The sequence below is a fragment of the Mesoplodon densirostris genome, chromosome 2 (genome assembly GCF_025265405.1).
Source record: "Mesoplodon densirostris isolate mMesDen1 chromosome 2, mMesDen1 primary haplotype, whole genome shotgun sequence".
Classification (NCBI taxonomy): Eukaryota; Metazoa; Chordata; class Mammalia; order Artiodactyla; family Ziphiidae; genus Mesoplodon; species Mesoplodon densirostris.
Window position 1 is genome coordinate 83,159,658 of NC_082662.1, and position 18,105 is coordinate 83,177,762.

Genomic DNA, 18,105 nt, shown 5'->3' on the forward strand with positions numbered 1-18,105 from the left:
AATGGATGAATTAACATTCTATCTGGGAAGATAGAATGGACATTCAAAAGAAAATATCTTTACTATCATTTTCTCAAACTTAAGAGATAGCTAAGTAGCTATTCTTGAGCATAATTATGGTGAGTTTTGAACTGGAGCTCAGGACCTTTAGAGGAGTTCTAGTCTCTTATTGATGTTTCCTCAACATGTTATGTGACATCGTTTGGTCTTTATTTCTCCATTTGTAAATGATTTATTACTCTCTTACTCATGGAAATTGTTACTAAAATTTAAGAGCTTTCAAGAGAAAAAAAGTAAGTGGAAGTTCCCTGGTAGCCTAGTGGTTAGGATTCTGGGTTTTCACTACTGTGCCCCAGATTGAGTCCCAGGTCAGGGAACTGAGATCCCTCAAGTGCATGGCGCAGCCAAAAATAAAAGAGAGAGAAAAAAAATTAAAAAGATGAAAAGGACATTGGAATTAATGTTTTAATCAAGCAATCAAAATTCTTTGGTATAAGTATAGGCTTATAATTTGTATTATTAAAATCTACCAGTGAATACAATTAAGACGAATAAATTGTTATCATGTTTTAAGAGGTGAAGATGAAGAGTTCCATAAAAAATTACATTTTGCATTGTGCATAAATGTTTGCCTGTGTTTTTTCCCCCTCTTCCCTTTAGGGCCATTTTAAGTGCGAGATCTAGTTATTTTGCTGCAATGCTGAGTGGCTGTTGGGCTGAAAGCTCCCAAGAGTACATTACTCTTCAAGGGTAAGCAGAATTTTTACAAGGCAGCTTGACTGCAAATGATTATAAATAATGCTTGTAATACAAAGCACTTTTCATGAATCTGATTTCCCTGTATGTTCAATGAAATGTTTCTCATGTGGTACAATTCAGCAAAGTACACTTTCTGAAAATGAGAGGTAGTTGGGAACATTTAGTAATAGAGATAGTGTGTTAGTCTTCTCAGACTACCATAACAAGATACCACAAACTGGGTGGTTTAAACAGCAAAGATTTGTTTTCTCACAGTTCTGCAAGATCAAGATGCCAGCAAGGTTGGTGTCTGGTGAGAGCTCTTACCTTGGGTCCTTGGGTTGTAGATAGGCACTTTTCCACTGTGTGCTCCAAGGACGTTCTTTTTAAGTGCATGGGGCTGGGGGGCAGGGAGGTAAAAGGAAGGTAGAAGGAGAGAGCTCACTCTCTGGTGTTCTTCTTATAAGGACACTAATCCTATCACATCAGGGCTGGGCCCCACCCTTACTACCTCATTTAACCTTAATTATTTCCTTAGAAGCCCCGTGTCCATATAGGTACACAGGAGTTAGGGCTTCAATATATGAATTTGAGTGGGTGGGGGAACACAAATATTCAGTCTGTAATAGGTAGTTTCTTAAAGAATAATTTGGATAGGTGTGGATTTCACTGACCTGTGATAGTGCAATGGTGAATCTACACAGTTGGTGGCAGTTTAAACTGCTGAGACAGTTATTAAGAGATAAACTACTTCCTTAAATGGTGAAATAGAATATTTTTTGGTCACAGATGATCACTGTGAGAATCTGGAGGGTACAATATGGGAGAGGGCTCTGTCAGTAGGAAAACTGCCTGGGCGTCCTGAGGGAGCCTGTCAGCCCTGCATCATTTACACTGCTGATGTTTCCTCGACTGGGTCAATCATGGCTAGAGGGTTGGGTGTGGAATGGTGGTAGTGGTGATTCCATAACAGTGGATGCATGGAAAGTATTGATAAATTCTCACTATTTTTTACACTGGCCTATAATCTTGAGCCTTCTAGGTTACAGCTGTCTGGTTTGCTTACTAACTAAAATTGATCCCCAAATGGCTCTCATTTTTAATTTCTCAGTCTATAAAATATGGAAAATTGAAACATTATTTGTAAGAATATGTTATGTGTTTTTATTTAATTTTTGTATTTCATTCATTTAATAGAAATGAAACACATATGCAGAAGAACCTAAACCTCCTTTCTTTTTTACCAGAGTTTTAGAGAGTTGTGTTTTAATTATATTACCTATCACAGTTTCGATACACATATCACAATCTGGCAATCACCAGGTAATTTCTGATTATGGAAGATTTTGTACTCCAAGCAAAGAGTTTATTAGCCTATGGGTAAAAGGAATGTGTAGTTGAATCAGCTGGTGAAATCTTATCATTCACTGTTGAAAAACAACCTGAAAGATATATATATCCTACCAAGAAGTCCTCTTCCTTTATGGTGGGATTTAAAATATCTGCTGAATATAGGAAGAAGGATAATGCTAGCAGAGGCCAGAATTTCTCTAAGTGTGTCAATCCTAGGAATATTCACTCTAGTGTAATTTTGGAAACATGTCCAGGGACTGTGTTTCAGATGTTTTAGATATCATTTTTTAAAACTGTCGATCTTCTCTCATTAGAACTGAATTCAATAAAATTTAAATGAAGAGATAACCTAGTTTGACTCAGAATGCAACTTTTTTGGCATTTATTAAAAATCATGCGATTCTATGTAGTGAGATAAAGGTCAAAAGAAGTGTATGATTATTGTACCTTACATGACAGCAGGGGAAAGTAATTTACAGAGAATACTTGTCTAATTTTGTAGAAGAAATCTTAGTTGCTTATATGTTTAATGACAATTTTTACTATCTGATACCTATTAACATATATATACCTTTGTTCCTCTCTCCAAATAGATTCTGTCCTCAGTAGTGATAATACCTTACAATAACATCATATATTTTCTAGGTTTCTTCCACACTTATGGTGCCCTTTAATTTTTAGAATCAGTCTTTTTTTTTTTTTTTTTTTTTTGCGGTACGCAGACCTCTCACTGTTGTGGCCTCTCCCGTTGCGGAGCACAGGCTCCAGATGTGCAGGCCCAGCAGCCATGGCTCACGGGCCCAGCTGCTCTGTGGCATGTGGGATCTTCCCAGACCGGGGTACGAACCCGTGTCCCCTGCATCGGCAGGCAGACTCTTAACCACTGTGCCACCAGGGAAGCCCCAAGAGAGGGAGAGAATTTTAAGCAGAGTGAACAGTATCTGCTAAGGCATGGATGTATAAAGAATTATAAGTAGTTCAGGTATAAGAAATGGCAGTTTACTTATCTTGGAACAGCTGCTAGAGAGGGAGAACTAGAGATCAGATGATAAAGAACATTGTACACCAAGCTAAAGAATTCAGGCTTTTTTCCAAGGTGCTATGGAGAATTGTTGAAGGGTTTTTAAAGTCAGGGGCTATATCAGATTTACATTTTAGTAAAGTCACTCTAATAACAATGTGGGAAATGGGATGCAAGGAGATAATTTCAGGCAAGAAGCCCACACGAGAGGATACATTATCATAGTACAGAGGAGAGAAACTGAGAGGCTAAACCAGGGCAGTGAAAGGGGGAATTAGACAGCAGAGGCTGAATTCAAGAAAATTTTCAAGGTATAAAATGACAGAATATAATGAGGGAGAGAATTAAGATGAACCTCCAGCTCTGACTTAGGCATTTAGGTTATTGTTCAGTCTTCTTTTTGTTATTCCTGTTTTGTTCATAGCACTGTTGCAGGACTTCTTGCATCTTGTCCCACCTTCTATTCCTCGGTACCAAGGAGAGTGAATTATCCAACAACCATTGGGCATTGGTCAGGACGAACTCTAGATGAGAGGTAATTTGATTTCTTTTCTCCTTTCTTCTCTGCTGAACCCGTGTAAAGAGGTGATGGGGAAGAGGGGCATCTGCTATCCAGCTTTGCTATCTGTTGGAGTTTTGAGGGGGCCTCAATAAATGGTATACTTTCTTCCTGCTCAAAATGAGACAAAAGACTCAGCAGATGAAGTTAGAAAACATTTTGTTGATTTTTGATAAAAACTGTTAAAGCAGTAAAATGTGCTTTAACGCAAGAGCCAAAGTTGATTTGCTTGCTATGTCTACTCTAAGACAGCCCACCTGAGAGAAAGTCTGAATCTGGACAGCGGATGCACTTCTTCCTCATCACCTCTTACCACTGGTTCAGCAGAGAAGAAAGGAGAAAAGGAATCAAATTACCTCTCATCTCAAGTTCCTCTTGATCAACAGCCAGCGGTTGTTGTCTACCAACCAGATAATTAACCTCCCTTGATACAGAGGAATAGAGGGTGGGACAAGATGCAAGAAGTCCTGTAACAGTGCTATGAACAAAATGAGAAAAACAGAAAGAAGACCGAATTTGGGGTGTTGGGAGAGGAAGTCATGAATTTAGAGTTTGAGATCTAGTAGTCAGTGGGACATAAAGATTATCACTTCAGACTACTTCTTAAGTCATGTCTTTACTTTTAAATCTGTAAAATGAGGATCTTGGCAGAGCTAGAGCCACTGGATAGGTATTACAAATTAAGAAATCTATACAGCATAAGAAGACTCTTTCTAGTGAGTAGAGTTGTCCATCCCAGTCTTTAAGCAAGACCAGAGGCCATTTGTCAAAGATGCTGAGAAGGATTTCTTAATGAGCCAGAGGTTGAACTATGACCTCTAAATTCCTTTCTAACTTTGTCTATCATGGAAGATGCCCAAAAAAATAATCCGTTATTTTATAATATACTAATAACATTTTATAGCATATAAAAACCCATAGCTGCAGTTATGCTTCATTTTTAAATTAATGGCATACCTCATGGATGTTATTCGAAGAATATATTCTTCAGATAAAAATGAGATTAGAACTTTATCTTGGCTAAAGTTTATGGGAAAATAGAATGTATCATTGCTATCAGTTAAATCTTAATTATTTCTGGATTTGAGTATAGCTTTCTTTTACTTTTCAGGATAAGCCATGTAGAAATGAATGTTTTGATACATTTTATATATGGTGGAACTTTGGACTTTCCAGACAAAGCTAATGTTGGGTATGTATGATTTTGTAATGATTTTAAATATAAAAGTATTAATATTTTGTGGCTTCTGCTTTGTTGAGCTTTGTTTAAAAGTGTCAATGAAGTAGAAGCTTCAATTTTACTGTCTATTTTGCCTATCTTATGTGTATTTTGGGAATATCTAAAAATAGTAAGTCACCTTATTTAGAAGAAAAGATGATCTAGCAACTCACAGTAATAAGATTAAGAAAAGTCCATTACACTTAAATTATGTTAGAAAAACTTAATATTTGTTTTGGAAAATAGATGACAGGTTTTTATAAAATTAACTGAACTTTTATCAAATTTGGAATAATTTTTTTACTACTTTATTTTTTAATTTTAGGGTGTCAAAAGAAAAGGAAAAAAACCCTAAAATTAATCTGAGAATTTAGGCATCCTAAAGATTAACGGGACTTCCCTGGCAGTCCAGCGGTTAAGGTTCCACGCTTCCACTGCAGGGGGAGTGGGTCCGATCCCTGGTCAGGGAGCTAAGATCCTGCATGCCGGGTGATGTGGCCAAAAAAAAAAGTAGTATGATTCTTTAGTACTCTATGGTGAAATGCCGTCTAAGCTGCTGAAATCCTACTGGAGAGTGAAATCTATCTTGCTCTTCTAATTTTCTGAATGTTCTCTCCTTTTATTGCTATTCTAACATCAGACTAATGAAGGCTGCTCTTTTAATTTTAAATATTCATTAGTTCCTTTAGTTATAAACTGAATAAATATGATTTGGGGGAGAAGGTATCATGAGTCAAAGGGATTAAGTACTGAAGTTTTGCCCCTGGAAACCTATAAGAAATTTTATCATGGTATCAAGGCTTGTAGGTTTCCTAAGCACCTAAAGTATGTGTGGGTACTCAGAAATACTTGCCAATTGAAAGAAGCAACGGAAACCCTCTGAATCATTGGATGCCATCTTCAATCTTATGGTCCTTTGTAGGCATTTTCAATATGATAAGCCTCAATTAGTTGCCCTCCCCCTAAATTTTTATTATTCGTATTTGTTGTGAAGAGTTGTAACTTCTACAGCCTTTGAAGCAGTTTCCTGGGCTTTGTTGCATATGACTAAGAATATAAGGGGAGTTCGATTGAAACATCTCCAAATTTACTTCGTGTTATTCCCCACAAATCAAATCAAGTTATGGGCTTTCAACTTTTGACTTATGTCCTTTTTATAATCTATAAAGAGTATCTATTATGTAGGGTATAAAGTTAGAATTAAAATAATTAAGATTGGGCTTCCCTGGTGGTGCAGTGGTTGAGAGTGTGACTGCCGATGCAGGGGACACGGGTTCGTGCCCCCGTCTGGGAGGATCCCACATGCCGCGGAGCGGCTGGGCCTGTGAGCCATGGCCGCTGAGCCTGCGCGTCCGGAGCCTGTGCTCCGCAACGGGAGAGGCCACAACAGTGAGAGGCCCGTGTATCGCGAAAAGAAAAAATTAAGATTATTCTTTTTTCTAAACTATATATTATCAAAAAATTATTGTGTATTATGCCTTGGTTTTTAAATTGAAGAATTAACAGTGCATCTATTTTTATTTTAGGCAGATACTCAATATGGCTGATATGTATGGACTAGAAGGATTAAAAGAAGTAGCAATCTATATTTTAAGAAGAGATTACTGTAATTTCTTTCAGAAGGTAATTATTGAGTCTTAGAAATCTTTTACCTAGTGCTTGAAGTTACCCATTATTACCTACTAGCTTTTTAACTCTGTTAGTATTGTCATTTTAACTAATGAGAACCCTAACTGAGAAATAACTCTTAGGATGTGCTTGCAGAAAACAGAATTAATTCAGATCATTTTAAGTAAGATAAAGTTGAGGTGGGGGTTTACTGAAATGATATGGAAATATTCTATATAATTCAAAGGTGGAGTGTATGGTTGGGACTCGCAGTTAGGGTTTGGAACTAAGAGAAAGGAAGTTTGGGAACTACTTTCTCCGTTTATCAAAGGGCTACACAGTGCTTCATTGGTTCTTTTCCCTGAAAGGACATTCCTCCTTCCTACCACTTCTCTTTATAGCATGTACTTGGGGTGTGATATAGTTCTCTTCTACTTCTCTCCCCCAGGTGCTATATGAATAGCGACTTTTTAATTTTAGTTTATGCAAATGTAAATTTATTGTCTAAAAAAGATACTATACTATGCATTTCAAAGCCATTTTGTACATTATTCTTAGATTCACCATTGTTCTAATTTTCTCTGCTATTTTTTATTTTCTTATTTACGCTTTTCTACATTTTCTAAATTTTCTACCATGGTCATGTATTACTATTATAATCAACAAAAAACAAATCTTAAAAGAATTTTTTACATCAATAGTCCCCTCTTATTGGCTATTTGAGCCAACAATATGCACTGTAATTATGTAATTTTAATAATTTTAATCACATTTAAATTTAGATTTTTTTTGTTGGATAGGACTTTTCCAATCTGTCTATAAGTTGTAGCTGAGGAATTACCCCATGTGCTAAAACAGAGTCATGAACTGGGTCTACCACCCCTACTAACCCTTCAAGGTTCACAGAGAAACAGTTAAACTCCTTAGCTACCTTTAATCAACCATTCATTCCAGCTTCTATAAGTAAGGGAGCTAGAAGAAGGAGCACAGTCTGTGGTGTCCTCAGCATTGCAGAAAGTGGAGAATCCTGGTGAAAGACTTTTCCTTCTCTTTCATCTTCCCCCATCTTCCCAGCCAAGAGAAAGTTAAGAGCCTGTTCCAAATAAAGATTAAAGATAGGGGTATCTGCAGTGAGGAGATAATGTCTTCTCAGCCCCAAGATGGACATCTATCATATCTGTATAACCAGTCCACTCTGGAACTTCCATCAAAGAAGAAAAGAAAGTACTAAGAGATTTCTTGGAAGAGCCTGGAATATGTCTCAGGAACCAGTGAGAATATACTTGAATATGGAGATTTCTTAAGGGAGGAGGAGGCTTGCTGGAGAAGCCAGTACTAGCCTGGTGACTAGAAGCAATAGTTATTGTCATAGATAGAAAAAAATAATGGAGAGTCCATTCCACACCCCAATTATACATGGTATGCAGGGAAGGAAAGGGACCTTAGTGGTTCAATGAAGATTAGAAGAGACTGATACAGGGTCAAATGACAGTGTCCCACATAAGGAGGCATCAAGCATCATGAACCCTAGAAGAACCTTTACCACTGAGAGGTTAGGGTGAAGTTCAGTCTCTCTCTTAACAAGCCACCACATTAGCAAAGACCACCAACATCTGGATTAGAGTAGTAGTCAAGGACATCTTCCTATTACCATGTTGGTCACTGGTTAGTTACATAAGGTGACCATAGCCATCCATAACCCTCTTCCACAGGAGTTAGACCCACAAAATGGAGGAGCAAGAGACCATGTTCTATTCTCCATTCCAGATCTCCCCAAGTAAAAGTGTAGTCAGTGATGGGGAGTGAAAGATTTAAATCGAGTATGAGATAGGTGTTTAAATAGTACTATACTGAATTTCAATACCAAAAGTAACCAGAAGGTACTGGAATTTGCCTATAATCATTAAAATATGGGAAAAGAGGGAATTTGACACAGCATGGTTGATAGCACTAATTGGGGAAAGAAAGTTTTGTTAGTATCTCCTTTAAACTGAGACTCCTCAATAAACCAATTGCATGAAACATTTAAAAAATAATCTCTTATATGTATTGTCTTTGGACCATTGCCTCTACTTTTTAGTATGTTCATGAGTATACACAGGTTACATGCAGCTTCTTATATTTTACTTTCAATAATTCACTTAATTTTAAAAATACAAAAGGCATATTTGTTGCCATTAAAACAACAGAAGATGAGATGCTTTTAAATTATCAATATGGCATTTTGTTGAAAATTTTACTTTATTTTGATGAAGTCTGTATTACTGTGGTAACAGATATTTGAGAGCAATTTTTGTTTTTATTGACCTGATCTTTAAATTATTTGCTTTACATATTTTAACAATATATATTTTGATATATTTTTGAATGTATAATTTTTAACTTCTAGATCTCAATTATGCAGTTTCTTGGCAGTGACTTAAATATAGTAAATCTATAATAGCACATGCCACAGCAATAGATGATGGGATATAATATGGTGGTTAACTGGCCCCAGAACTCTTGGCAAGCTAGCTTCAGTCATTTCATTAACTTCACAATCTTGCCTTTTTTAAAAGTAAATTTTAGAACTTCATTTATAGGATTATAGTGGGTTTTACATTATGTTTTTTGCCACTGATTTAAAAATATATCTTAGGTTATAATTTAAATATATGTCTTCCCAAATTTTACAAGCAGGTTTTGAAGATGACTAAAGGTCAGTCATCCTATTACAAAGACACTTAGGATATCAGCATTTCCATATAAGTAAAATTCTTAGAAAGCTAAAGTTATCCCTTTAAGCCAGGGGTAAGTATACTTTTTCTATAAAAGGCTAGATAGTTAATATTCTAGGCTTTGTGGGCCATACAGTCTCCATCACAACTACTCAGCTTTGCTGTTGTAGACCAAAAACAGCTATGGACAATATGTAGATGGAACAGCATGGAAATGTTCCAATAAAACTTTATTCACAAAACAGTGGTGGGCTAGTTTGGGCCCACAAGCTGGTTTGCTAGCCTTTGCCTTTAAGCAGCAAATTATTTTGCATTTTAATATTTTGTATGGAAATTATTCTTAAGTTATACATCAAGTAGTGGACTTTGTGTTGTGGAGGGCTGGTTATTCCTAAATAAAATTAGATTGCTAGACTTCTTAACTCTTGTGCTTACTTTTATAATTTTTTATGCTTCTGGATGCTTTTAGGTTGTCAATTATGTCTATACCAGTAGTCTCTTCCCTCATACTACTTTTGTCTTATCTGAAGTGGGTCAGAAAACCAAATTATTTAACTTAGTAGAATTACTGTATAATTTATATAGCAATAGCCATTTCTGATTTTAGGACAATTTAGAGTACCTTCAGTTATCTCAAAGGGAATAACTAAATTGTTGATGTACAAAAAAAGGTATTTACAGTTAATTTCCTAAGTAGTATGTAACACCTTTAGGAGAAGGGTATTAGGAAATCAAATTAATAGCAATTTGTAATTTTAAAAGTTGGGGGACTTCCATAGTGGTGCAGTGGTTAAGAATTCGCCTGCCAATGCAGGGGACACAGGTTCGATCCCTGGTCCAGGAAGATCCCACATGCCGTGGAGCAACTAAGCCTGTGCACCACAACTACTGAGCCTGTGCTCTAGAGCCTGTGAGCCACAACTACTGAGCCTGCACGCCTAGAGCTCCACAACAAGAGAAGCCACTGTAATGAGAAGCCCACGTACCGCAATGAAACGTAGCCCCTGCTTGCCACAACTAGAGAAAGCCCGCGCACGGCAACGAAGACCCAATGCAGCCAAAAATAAATAAATTAATAATGAAATGGAAAAAAAAATCTATTAAAAAAATTGGAAATCAGTGACCTTATTTGAAGGACTATGCTGGAGGCATTTCTGAAGAAGATTTTGCTCTTCTCTGAGTGCAGGGTATCTTCAGATACACATTTAGAGACTATATATACATATTGGTTGATTGCTGGTCTTTATTAAGTGTATAAACTCAAATAACAACTAATGAATGTGTACAAAGAGAAGCTGAACTCTATTCACCCTAATAGGGCAATAGATGTGCTTAGGAACATAGTCTAAAAAACTGAAAATACATGGCACAGGTAATATGTAGCACATATTGAGGCTTAACACCAAGAGCAGTGAGTTCTTCACTACTTGTATCTACATTTTATTTATTTATTGTTTTAGTTCATTACCTCTGTATATGTGCTTTTTAAAAATATGTTTTTATAATCATGATCTAATTAAATTCTGTCATTTTGTTTGAGGTCAATGTAGGACCTCCCATTGCACATGTACTTAAAGTTATATTTATACTTTAGGAAGCAGATTAGACCATATGGTTGTGTTGCATTGTGATGTGCTAGAAATTATTATACCACTTGTACTCTAGAAAATATTTACGCTAAAAGAAATTAGAATATAAACTGTGTGCATTCTGGCAGTTAAAAGAACTCAAATGCTATGCTATAAAAACTAAAGTTTATCAGTGATACTTGATTTTAAAAGAATAACAGACTTTTGAATTACATATATTTATTCTCCAGTTTAGGTATGTAAATCAGATCATTTTTATGAACCAAATACTTTTAGCCTCTGTAAGTTGAAAAAGAATAAATGTAGTGTTTTCTGTCAATTTTAGCCTGTTCCCAGAAGGTTGGCATCTATATTAGAATGCCTGATTATTGCTCATTCAGTTGGAGTGGAAAGTCTTTTTGCTGACTGCATGAAGTAAGTGAACTGAAGTAGTGCTGATACTATTAATTTAGGGATTCTGTTCTTCCATTCTCCTAATTTTCTGGGAAATTTTAGACTTGGCCTATTTTCTTGGGCACAATGTAAATAGCTTAATGCTTAACTGGTTACAACAATTGAGGAGAAGTATTGATGTAGATATTACTCAAGATGCTTGGAATCAATGTTATTTTAGCTGAACCATGGTTACTAAAATCCATGCACATAACCCAGAGTGGATTTGAAATAAATGTTTACAGAAAAGGGAACTTAGTTAAGTCCATTATAGCACTCAAAAAATTAACTGTTAGGGTTAGTCAAAACATAATATATGTAAAACTTATATTATTGAAAACCAAAATGTTACTGAATATTATAATGAAAAATATTTTCATTTCTTTAACTTGAGATTCTTTGATTTTTAACAGGTGGATTGTAAAGCATTTTGCAAGGTTTTGGTCTGAGAGAAGCTTTGCAAATGTACCTCCTGAGATTCAGAAAAGTTGTCTTAATATGTTGATTCAGTCTTTAGTAAGTATAACCTGAATACTTTGTGTTTGTCATTTATTAAATTTTATATAGGTACTTTCTGTGTTTTAAATACAAATGTAGAATTATATTATAAAAGCAAGATGAAAGGACCAATTCCAGATAACCCAGAACCAATTCAGAGAATCTGTCTTTAAGACTCTGTTCCTCTGTACCAAATGCATTAGAATTCAGTCAGAGAATCACAATCACTAGAAAGTACACGTTGGATCATGAACAAAAGGGGCATGGTGCCAGGGTCGGTTATGCATTGGCTCAGTAGCAGGGACCTCGACTCATTAAGGTGGATTTGGGTGCAACACTGAAACAGTGGCACCATTCTCTAAGAGGACCAGCCATCTACCTGCTGGCAGGTTAATTACATTGCACCACTTCAACATGGAAAAGGCAGTGCTTTGTTCGCAATGTAATAAACATTTGCTCTGGATATGGATTTGCCTTCCTTACTTCCAGTGTTTCTAGTAAAACCACTATCCGTGGACTTACTGCCTTTTTCACCACCATAGTATCCACACAGCATCACTTCTGACTAAAGAACTCACTTTATAGCAAATGAAGTATGGCAGTGGGCCCATGCTTACTGATTTCACCTGTCCTACTGTGCTCCCTATCATCCTGAAGCAGCTGGCTTGATAGAATGGAGGAATGGCCTTTTGAAGACTTGTTTACAGTGCAGCTACGTGGCAGTGCCTTGTGGGATTGGGGCAGTGTCCTCCAGGAGGCTGTGTATGCTCTAAATCAGTTTTTGATTTATGATGCTATTTCTTAACATAACTAGGATGCATGGGTACAGAAATCAAGGTGTGGAAATGAGAGTGGCTCCACGTATAATTACTCCTAGCGATCCACTAGCAAAATTTTTGCTTCTTGTCCCTATAACTTTAGGATCTGCTGATCTAGAGGTCTTAGTTCCAAAGAGAAGAATGTTTTCACCTATGAACACAGTGATTCCATTGAACTGGAAGTTGGGACCACCTCCTTCTGGCCACTTTGTAAATCAATAGGCAGAGAAGGGGAATTATTATTAGATTGAGCCTGACTGTTTTTTTTTTAACATCTTTATTGGAGTATAATTGCTTTACAATGCTATGTTAGTTTCTGCTGTACAACAAAGTGAATCAGCTATATGTATATATATATATCCCCATATCTCCTCCCTCTTGCGTCTCCCTCCCACCCTCCCTATCCCACCCCTCTACGTGGTCACAAAGCACCAAGCTGATCTCCCTGTGCTATGCAGCTGCTTCCCACCAGCTAACTATAAGGAGAAATTGGGTTGGTGCTATATAATGTGGGGAAGGAGAAGTATATCTGGAATGCAGTACTCCCATGTCCTATGGTTAAAATCAATGGAAAAACTCAATTTAAGCAGCACTGATACTGGCCCAGATTCTTCAGGAATGAAAGTTTGGGCCACCTTACCAGATAAAGAACTATAAACAGCAGGGGTACTTGCTGAGGACAAAGGGAACATGTAATGGTTGCAGGAAAAGGTAGTTATAAATACTAGGTATGACCACGTGACCAGTTATAGAAATTAGCACTGTAGTAGTTATGATGTAAACATATTCATTTCCCCTTTTTATATGAATGTTTATGTATATATTAACCAAGTATTTTTTTCCCACTGTCTCCTTCCCCTACCATTTAGTATAAGACATGTTAACTATATCTCTGTATTTAAGTTACAGGATACTAAGGGGTAGTCTGAATCAGTTTGAAGAGAGACTTTGTATCCTATTTTAGGGAGAGGGTTAGCATGTTTGTTTTATAGGGGATGGTTGTATATGTTAGGCGTTAGCATGACTTTACTTTGTCTCCATAGGAATTAACTATGACTTAAAGAAATGTGCATGCATGCCAAGTTGACAAGGGTTGGACTGTAGTGTCTCTGCAATGTGTTAGCTTGATGAGGATGAACTATGCTTCCCAGAATTTCCTTCTTTGCACTGCTTCACCTTGCCCTGTATCCTTTTTGGTTTCTCTTACCCCTGGGCCAGGGATGTGTTTAGCTCCATGATGATGGGTGCTAGCATCTCCTGAAGGACACTCATTTCATCCATGTTGGAGGCAATGAGACCTAAAATGAGCCCATCCTTGTGGGTTATAGCTTGTGCTCTTCGGTGTCAGCTTGTCCTTACCCCTCACACTTTACATCCATCATCCTCTCTCAACTGCTTTCCCTGTGGACTTCATACTACAATACATCATCATATACAAAGAGTGCTTAACCAGCTCCCATAATTGCATAAGGTCAAATCCCTTTAACAGACTCCTTTATGTATATAAATACCTCCTAGTGGTCCCGTTTCTCTGATTGAACCATGAATGGTATTTTAGACTGGGTTACATAGAAGATAATATCTAAATCTAACTGCGAAAATAAGTTTAGGCCATCAGCTGGTGATATACCACTGCAAAAAATAAATCTAAATCTGTGTTTATGCTAATGAAGGACTTTGTTGTTTTGTTGCTTACTATTTTGCATTAGTTTCTTTGGTCATTGAATGGTTACTCTGTTCATGAGGCAAGCAAATGGCCCAGCTGTAATTCAGTTCAATAGAAGTGAATTATTATCTAGTGGATTTTTTTTTTTTTTTTTTTCTTTTTGCGGTATGTGGGCCTCTCACTGCCGTGGCCTCTCCCGTTGCGGAGCACAGGCTCCGGATGCGCAGGCCCAGCGGCCATGGCTCACGGGCCCAGCCGCTCCGCGGCATATGGGATCCTCCCAGACCGGGGCACGAACCCGTATCCCCTGCATCGGCAGGCGGACTCTTAACCACTTGCGCCACCAGGGAGGCCCGATCTAGTGGATTTTTAAAAGACCTTTATGGTTCAAAATATACTTTTTATATTTTGAAATTACGTATATCATAGGTACTCTTATTTCCACTTTATATAAAAGAAAAAAGAATCAGAGAGGTAAATGCTTTATTCAAGTTCACAATGTCAGTAAATTATAAAACCAGGTCTTAAAACCAATTGCTGCCATTCTAAAGGTAATATAATAGATGCTCAGCATGGGCAAAGATTATTTTTAGGAAGTATGGGCCTTGACTTCAAGGAACTCACAAATTGATGGAAGGATAGGCACTTAAACAACTATGCAAAATACAAGTTAGACTATGATGAATACTAGCATTAAGTTCCATGTCAGTCTTATTTACCTTTGCAGCACCAGCCTTAGGGCAGTGCCTAGCAGACATTAGGCACTCAGTATATATTGATAGGTAAATAAAGGAGTGAATAAGTGTAATTTATAATTCAGGTTTATACGTGGAATCACAAAAGTGAAAACAATTGATTCTGATTGGAAGGATAAGAGAAGTGATGTGAGATGAACCTGAAAATAGAGGACAATTTCAAAATTAAAAAGTGACTTTTAAATGTGACCAGGGACCTGGAGTCTGGGCAGTGCCAATATTCTCTTGTAACTGGAATGATGAGAGAAGATAAGTCTGGGGAGAGGCTAAAGCCAGATTGGGAGGGATCTTAACTGACTGTCTCAAGAAGTTTGATTTTTTTTTAACAAGTGGTCAGTGAGTATAACTGAGGAATAAGCTCTTCATACTATGCCTCTCCCTCTCCTACAATATTTTATTTTGATTTTATAGCTCTAATCAGTTCCTTGTAAGCTTTGTGAATGCTTGGTTTTTCCTTTCAAGACAGATATAAAGATGTACATCAGAACAACCAAACTTACAAGCCTTTTGGCATTGTGGTGATTATAATGAAAATTTGAAATTTTGTCTTTCTTTGTGGATATTCAAATTTTAGGAAACCTTAATTTAATATATTATTCATATTTTACTATAGAAATAAAATATATTTTGCTTTATTAATAAAAATACAATATTTAAAAAATTTTTTAAATTAAAATATGAAATATGTTATCCAAAACAAATGAAAGAAAGATTGAGCAATCTTCTTAAGTCTTCTTTGGCTCTAATTCAGTTAAACCACATGTTTCATGGCAGGCACTTTACTCTATCAGTAATATGCCTAACACTGTCATATACAAAGGGAGATAAGAAAGTGCTGCATTGGACTATATATGGAGAATTTTTTTTTAATTTTAATATGAGGGACTTTGAGCTTTTTCTCCTTCTTGCTCACTATGCAGCAGTTCAGTAAGAAGTGGCTACTCCCTCCTACCAAGTACAAACCGTTGCTTCTGGGAGGAAGAGAGAGCAGGGTAGAGGAGTTAGTAGAAGAGAGAAAGTTTTTAGAAAAGTTAGGGCTTCTAATTACTTGAACTATTTCAAAACAAGATTAAATTTTTCTGTTTCAAAATGTTTTGTTTTGTTTATGGTTTCCTTTGCTGTGCAAAAGCATTTAAGTTTCATTAGGTCCCATTTGTTTATTTTTGTTTTTATTTCCATTTCTCTAGGAGGTGGGTCAAAAAGGATCTTGCTGTGATTTATGTCATAGAGTGTTCTGCCTATGTTTTCCTCTAAGAGTTTTATAGTGTCTAGCCTTACATTTAGGTCTTTAATCCATTTTGAGTTTATTTTTGTGTATGGTATTAGGGAGTGTTCTAATTTCATCCTTTTACATGTAGCTGTCCAGTTTTCCCAGAACCACTTATTGAAGAGACTGTCTTTTCTCCATTGTATATCCTTGCCTCCTTTATCAAAGATAAGGTGACCATATGTACGTGGGTTTATCTCTGGGCTTTCTATCCTGTTCCATTGATCTATATTTCTGTTGTTGTGCCAGTACCATACTGTCTTGATTACTGTAGCTTTGCAGTATAGTCTGAAGTCAGGGAGCCTGCTCCTCCAGCTCCATTTTTCTTTTTCAAGATTGCTTTGGCTCTTTGGGGTTTTTTGTGTTTCCATACAAATTGTGAAATTTTTTGTTCTAGTTCTGTGAAAAATGCCATTGGTAGTTTGATGGGGACTGCATTGAATCTGTAGATTGCTTCGGGTAGTATAGTCATTTTCACAATGTTGATTCTTCCAATCCAAGAACATGGTATATCTCTCCATCTGTTTGTGTCATCTTTAATTTCTTTCATCAGTGTCTTATAGTTTTCTGCATACAGGTGTTTTCTCTCCTTGGGTAGGTTTATTCCTAGGTATTTTATTCTTTTTGTTGTAGTGGTAAATGGGAATGTTTCCTTAATTTCTCTTTCAGATTTTTCATCATTAGTGTATAGGAATGCAAGAGATTTCTGTGCATTAATTTTGTATCCTTCTACTTTACCAAATTCATTGATTAGTTTTAGTAGTTTTCTGGTAGCATCTTTAGGATTCTCTGTGTATAGTATCATGTCATCTGCAAACAGTGACAGTTTTACTTCTTTTCCAATTTGGATTCCTTTTATTTCTTTTTCTTCTCTGATTGCTGTGGCTAAAACTTCCAAAACACAACCCTCAGAATGGGAGAAAATATTTGCAAATGAAGCAACTGACAAAGAATTAATCTCCAAAAATATACAAACTGTTCATGCAGCTCAATATCAAAAAAACAAACAACCCAATCTAGAAATGGGCAGAAGACCTAAATAGACATTTCTCCAAAGAAGATATACAGATTGCCAACAAACACATGAAAGGATGCTCAACATCACTAATCATTAGAGAAATGCAAATCAAAACTACAATGAGGTATCGCCTCACACGGGTCAGAATGGCCACCATCAAAAAATCTACAAACAATAAATGCTGAAGAGGGTGTGGAGAAAAGGGAACCCTCCTACACTGTTGGTGGGAATGTAAATTGATACAGCCACTACAGAGAACAGTATGGAGGTTCCTTTAAAAACTAAAAATAGAACTACCATGTGACCCAGCAATCCCACTACTGGGCATATACCCCGAGAGAACCATAATTCAGAAAGAGTCATGTACCACAATGTTCACTGCAGCACTATTTACGATAGCCAGGACATGGAAGCAACCTAAGTGTCCATCAACAGATGAATGGATAAAGAAGATGTGGCACATATATACAGTGGAATATTACTCAGCCATAAAAAGAAATGACATTGAGTTATTTGTAGTGAGGTAGATGGACCTAGAATCTGTCATACAGAATGAAATAAGTTAGAAAGAGAAAAACAGATACCGTATGCTAACACATATATATGGAATCTAAAAAAAAAAAAAAATGGTTCTGAAGAACCTAAGAGCAGGACAGGAATAAAGACGCAGACGTAGAGAATGGACTTAAGGACACGGGGAGGGGAAGGGTAAGCTGGGACGAAGTGAGAGAATGGCATTGATGTATATATACTACCAAATGTAAAATTGATAGCTAATGGAAGCAGCCGCATAGCACAGGGAGATCAGCTAGGTGCTTTGTGACCGCATAGAGGGGTGGGATAAGGA

The 18,105-nt window shown here is 36.7% G+C and overlaps 1 protein-coding gene across 2 annotated transcripts in view; it reads left to right on the forward strand.

Annotated features, from left to right (window-relative positions):
- The window catches only part of BTBD8 (BTB domain containing 8), a 90,345-nt gene that overhangs the window by 50,081 nt on the left and 22,159 nt on the right, over positions 1–18,105 (forward strand). For both annotated transcript variants that reach the window (XM_060090116.1, XM_060090117.1), the window contains 5 exons: positions 661–750; positions 4,783–4,863; positions 6,417–6,513; positions 11,130–11,218; positions 11,650–11,752. In XM_060090116.1, the coding sequence (XP_059946099.1) occupies positions 661–750; positions 4,783–4,863; positions 6,417–6,513; positions 11,130–11,218; positions 11,650–11,752 (460 nt within the window). The remainder of the gene's footprint in view (positions 1–660; positions 751–4,782; positions 4,864–6,416; positions 6,514–11,129; positions 11,219–11,649; positions 11,753–18,105) is intronic.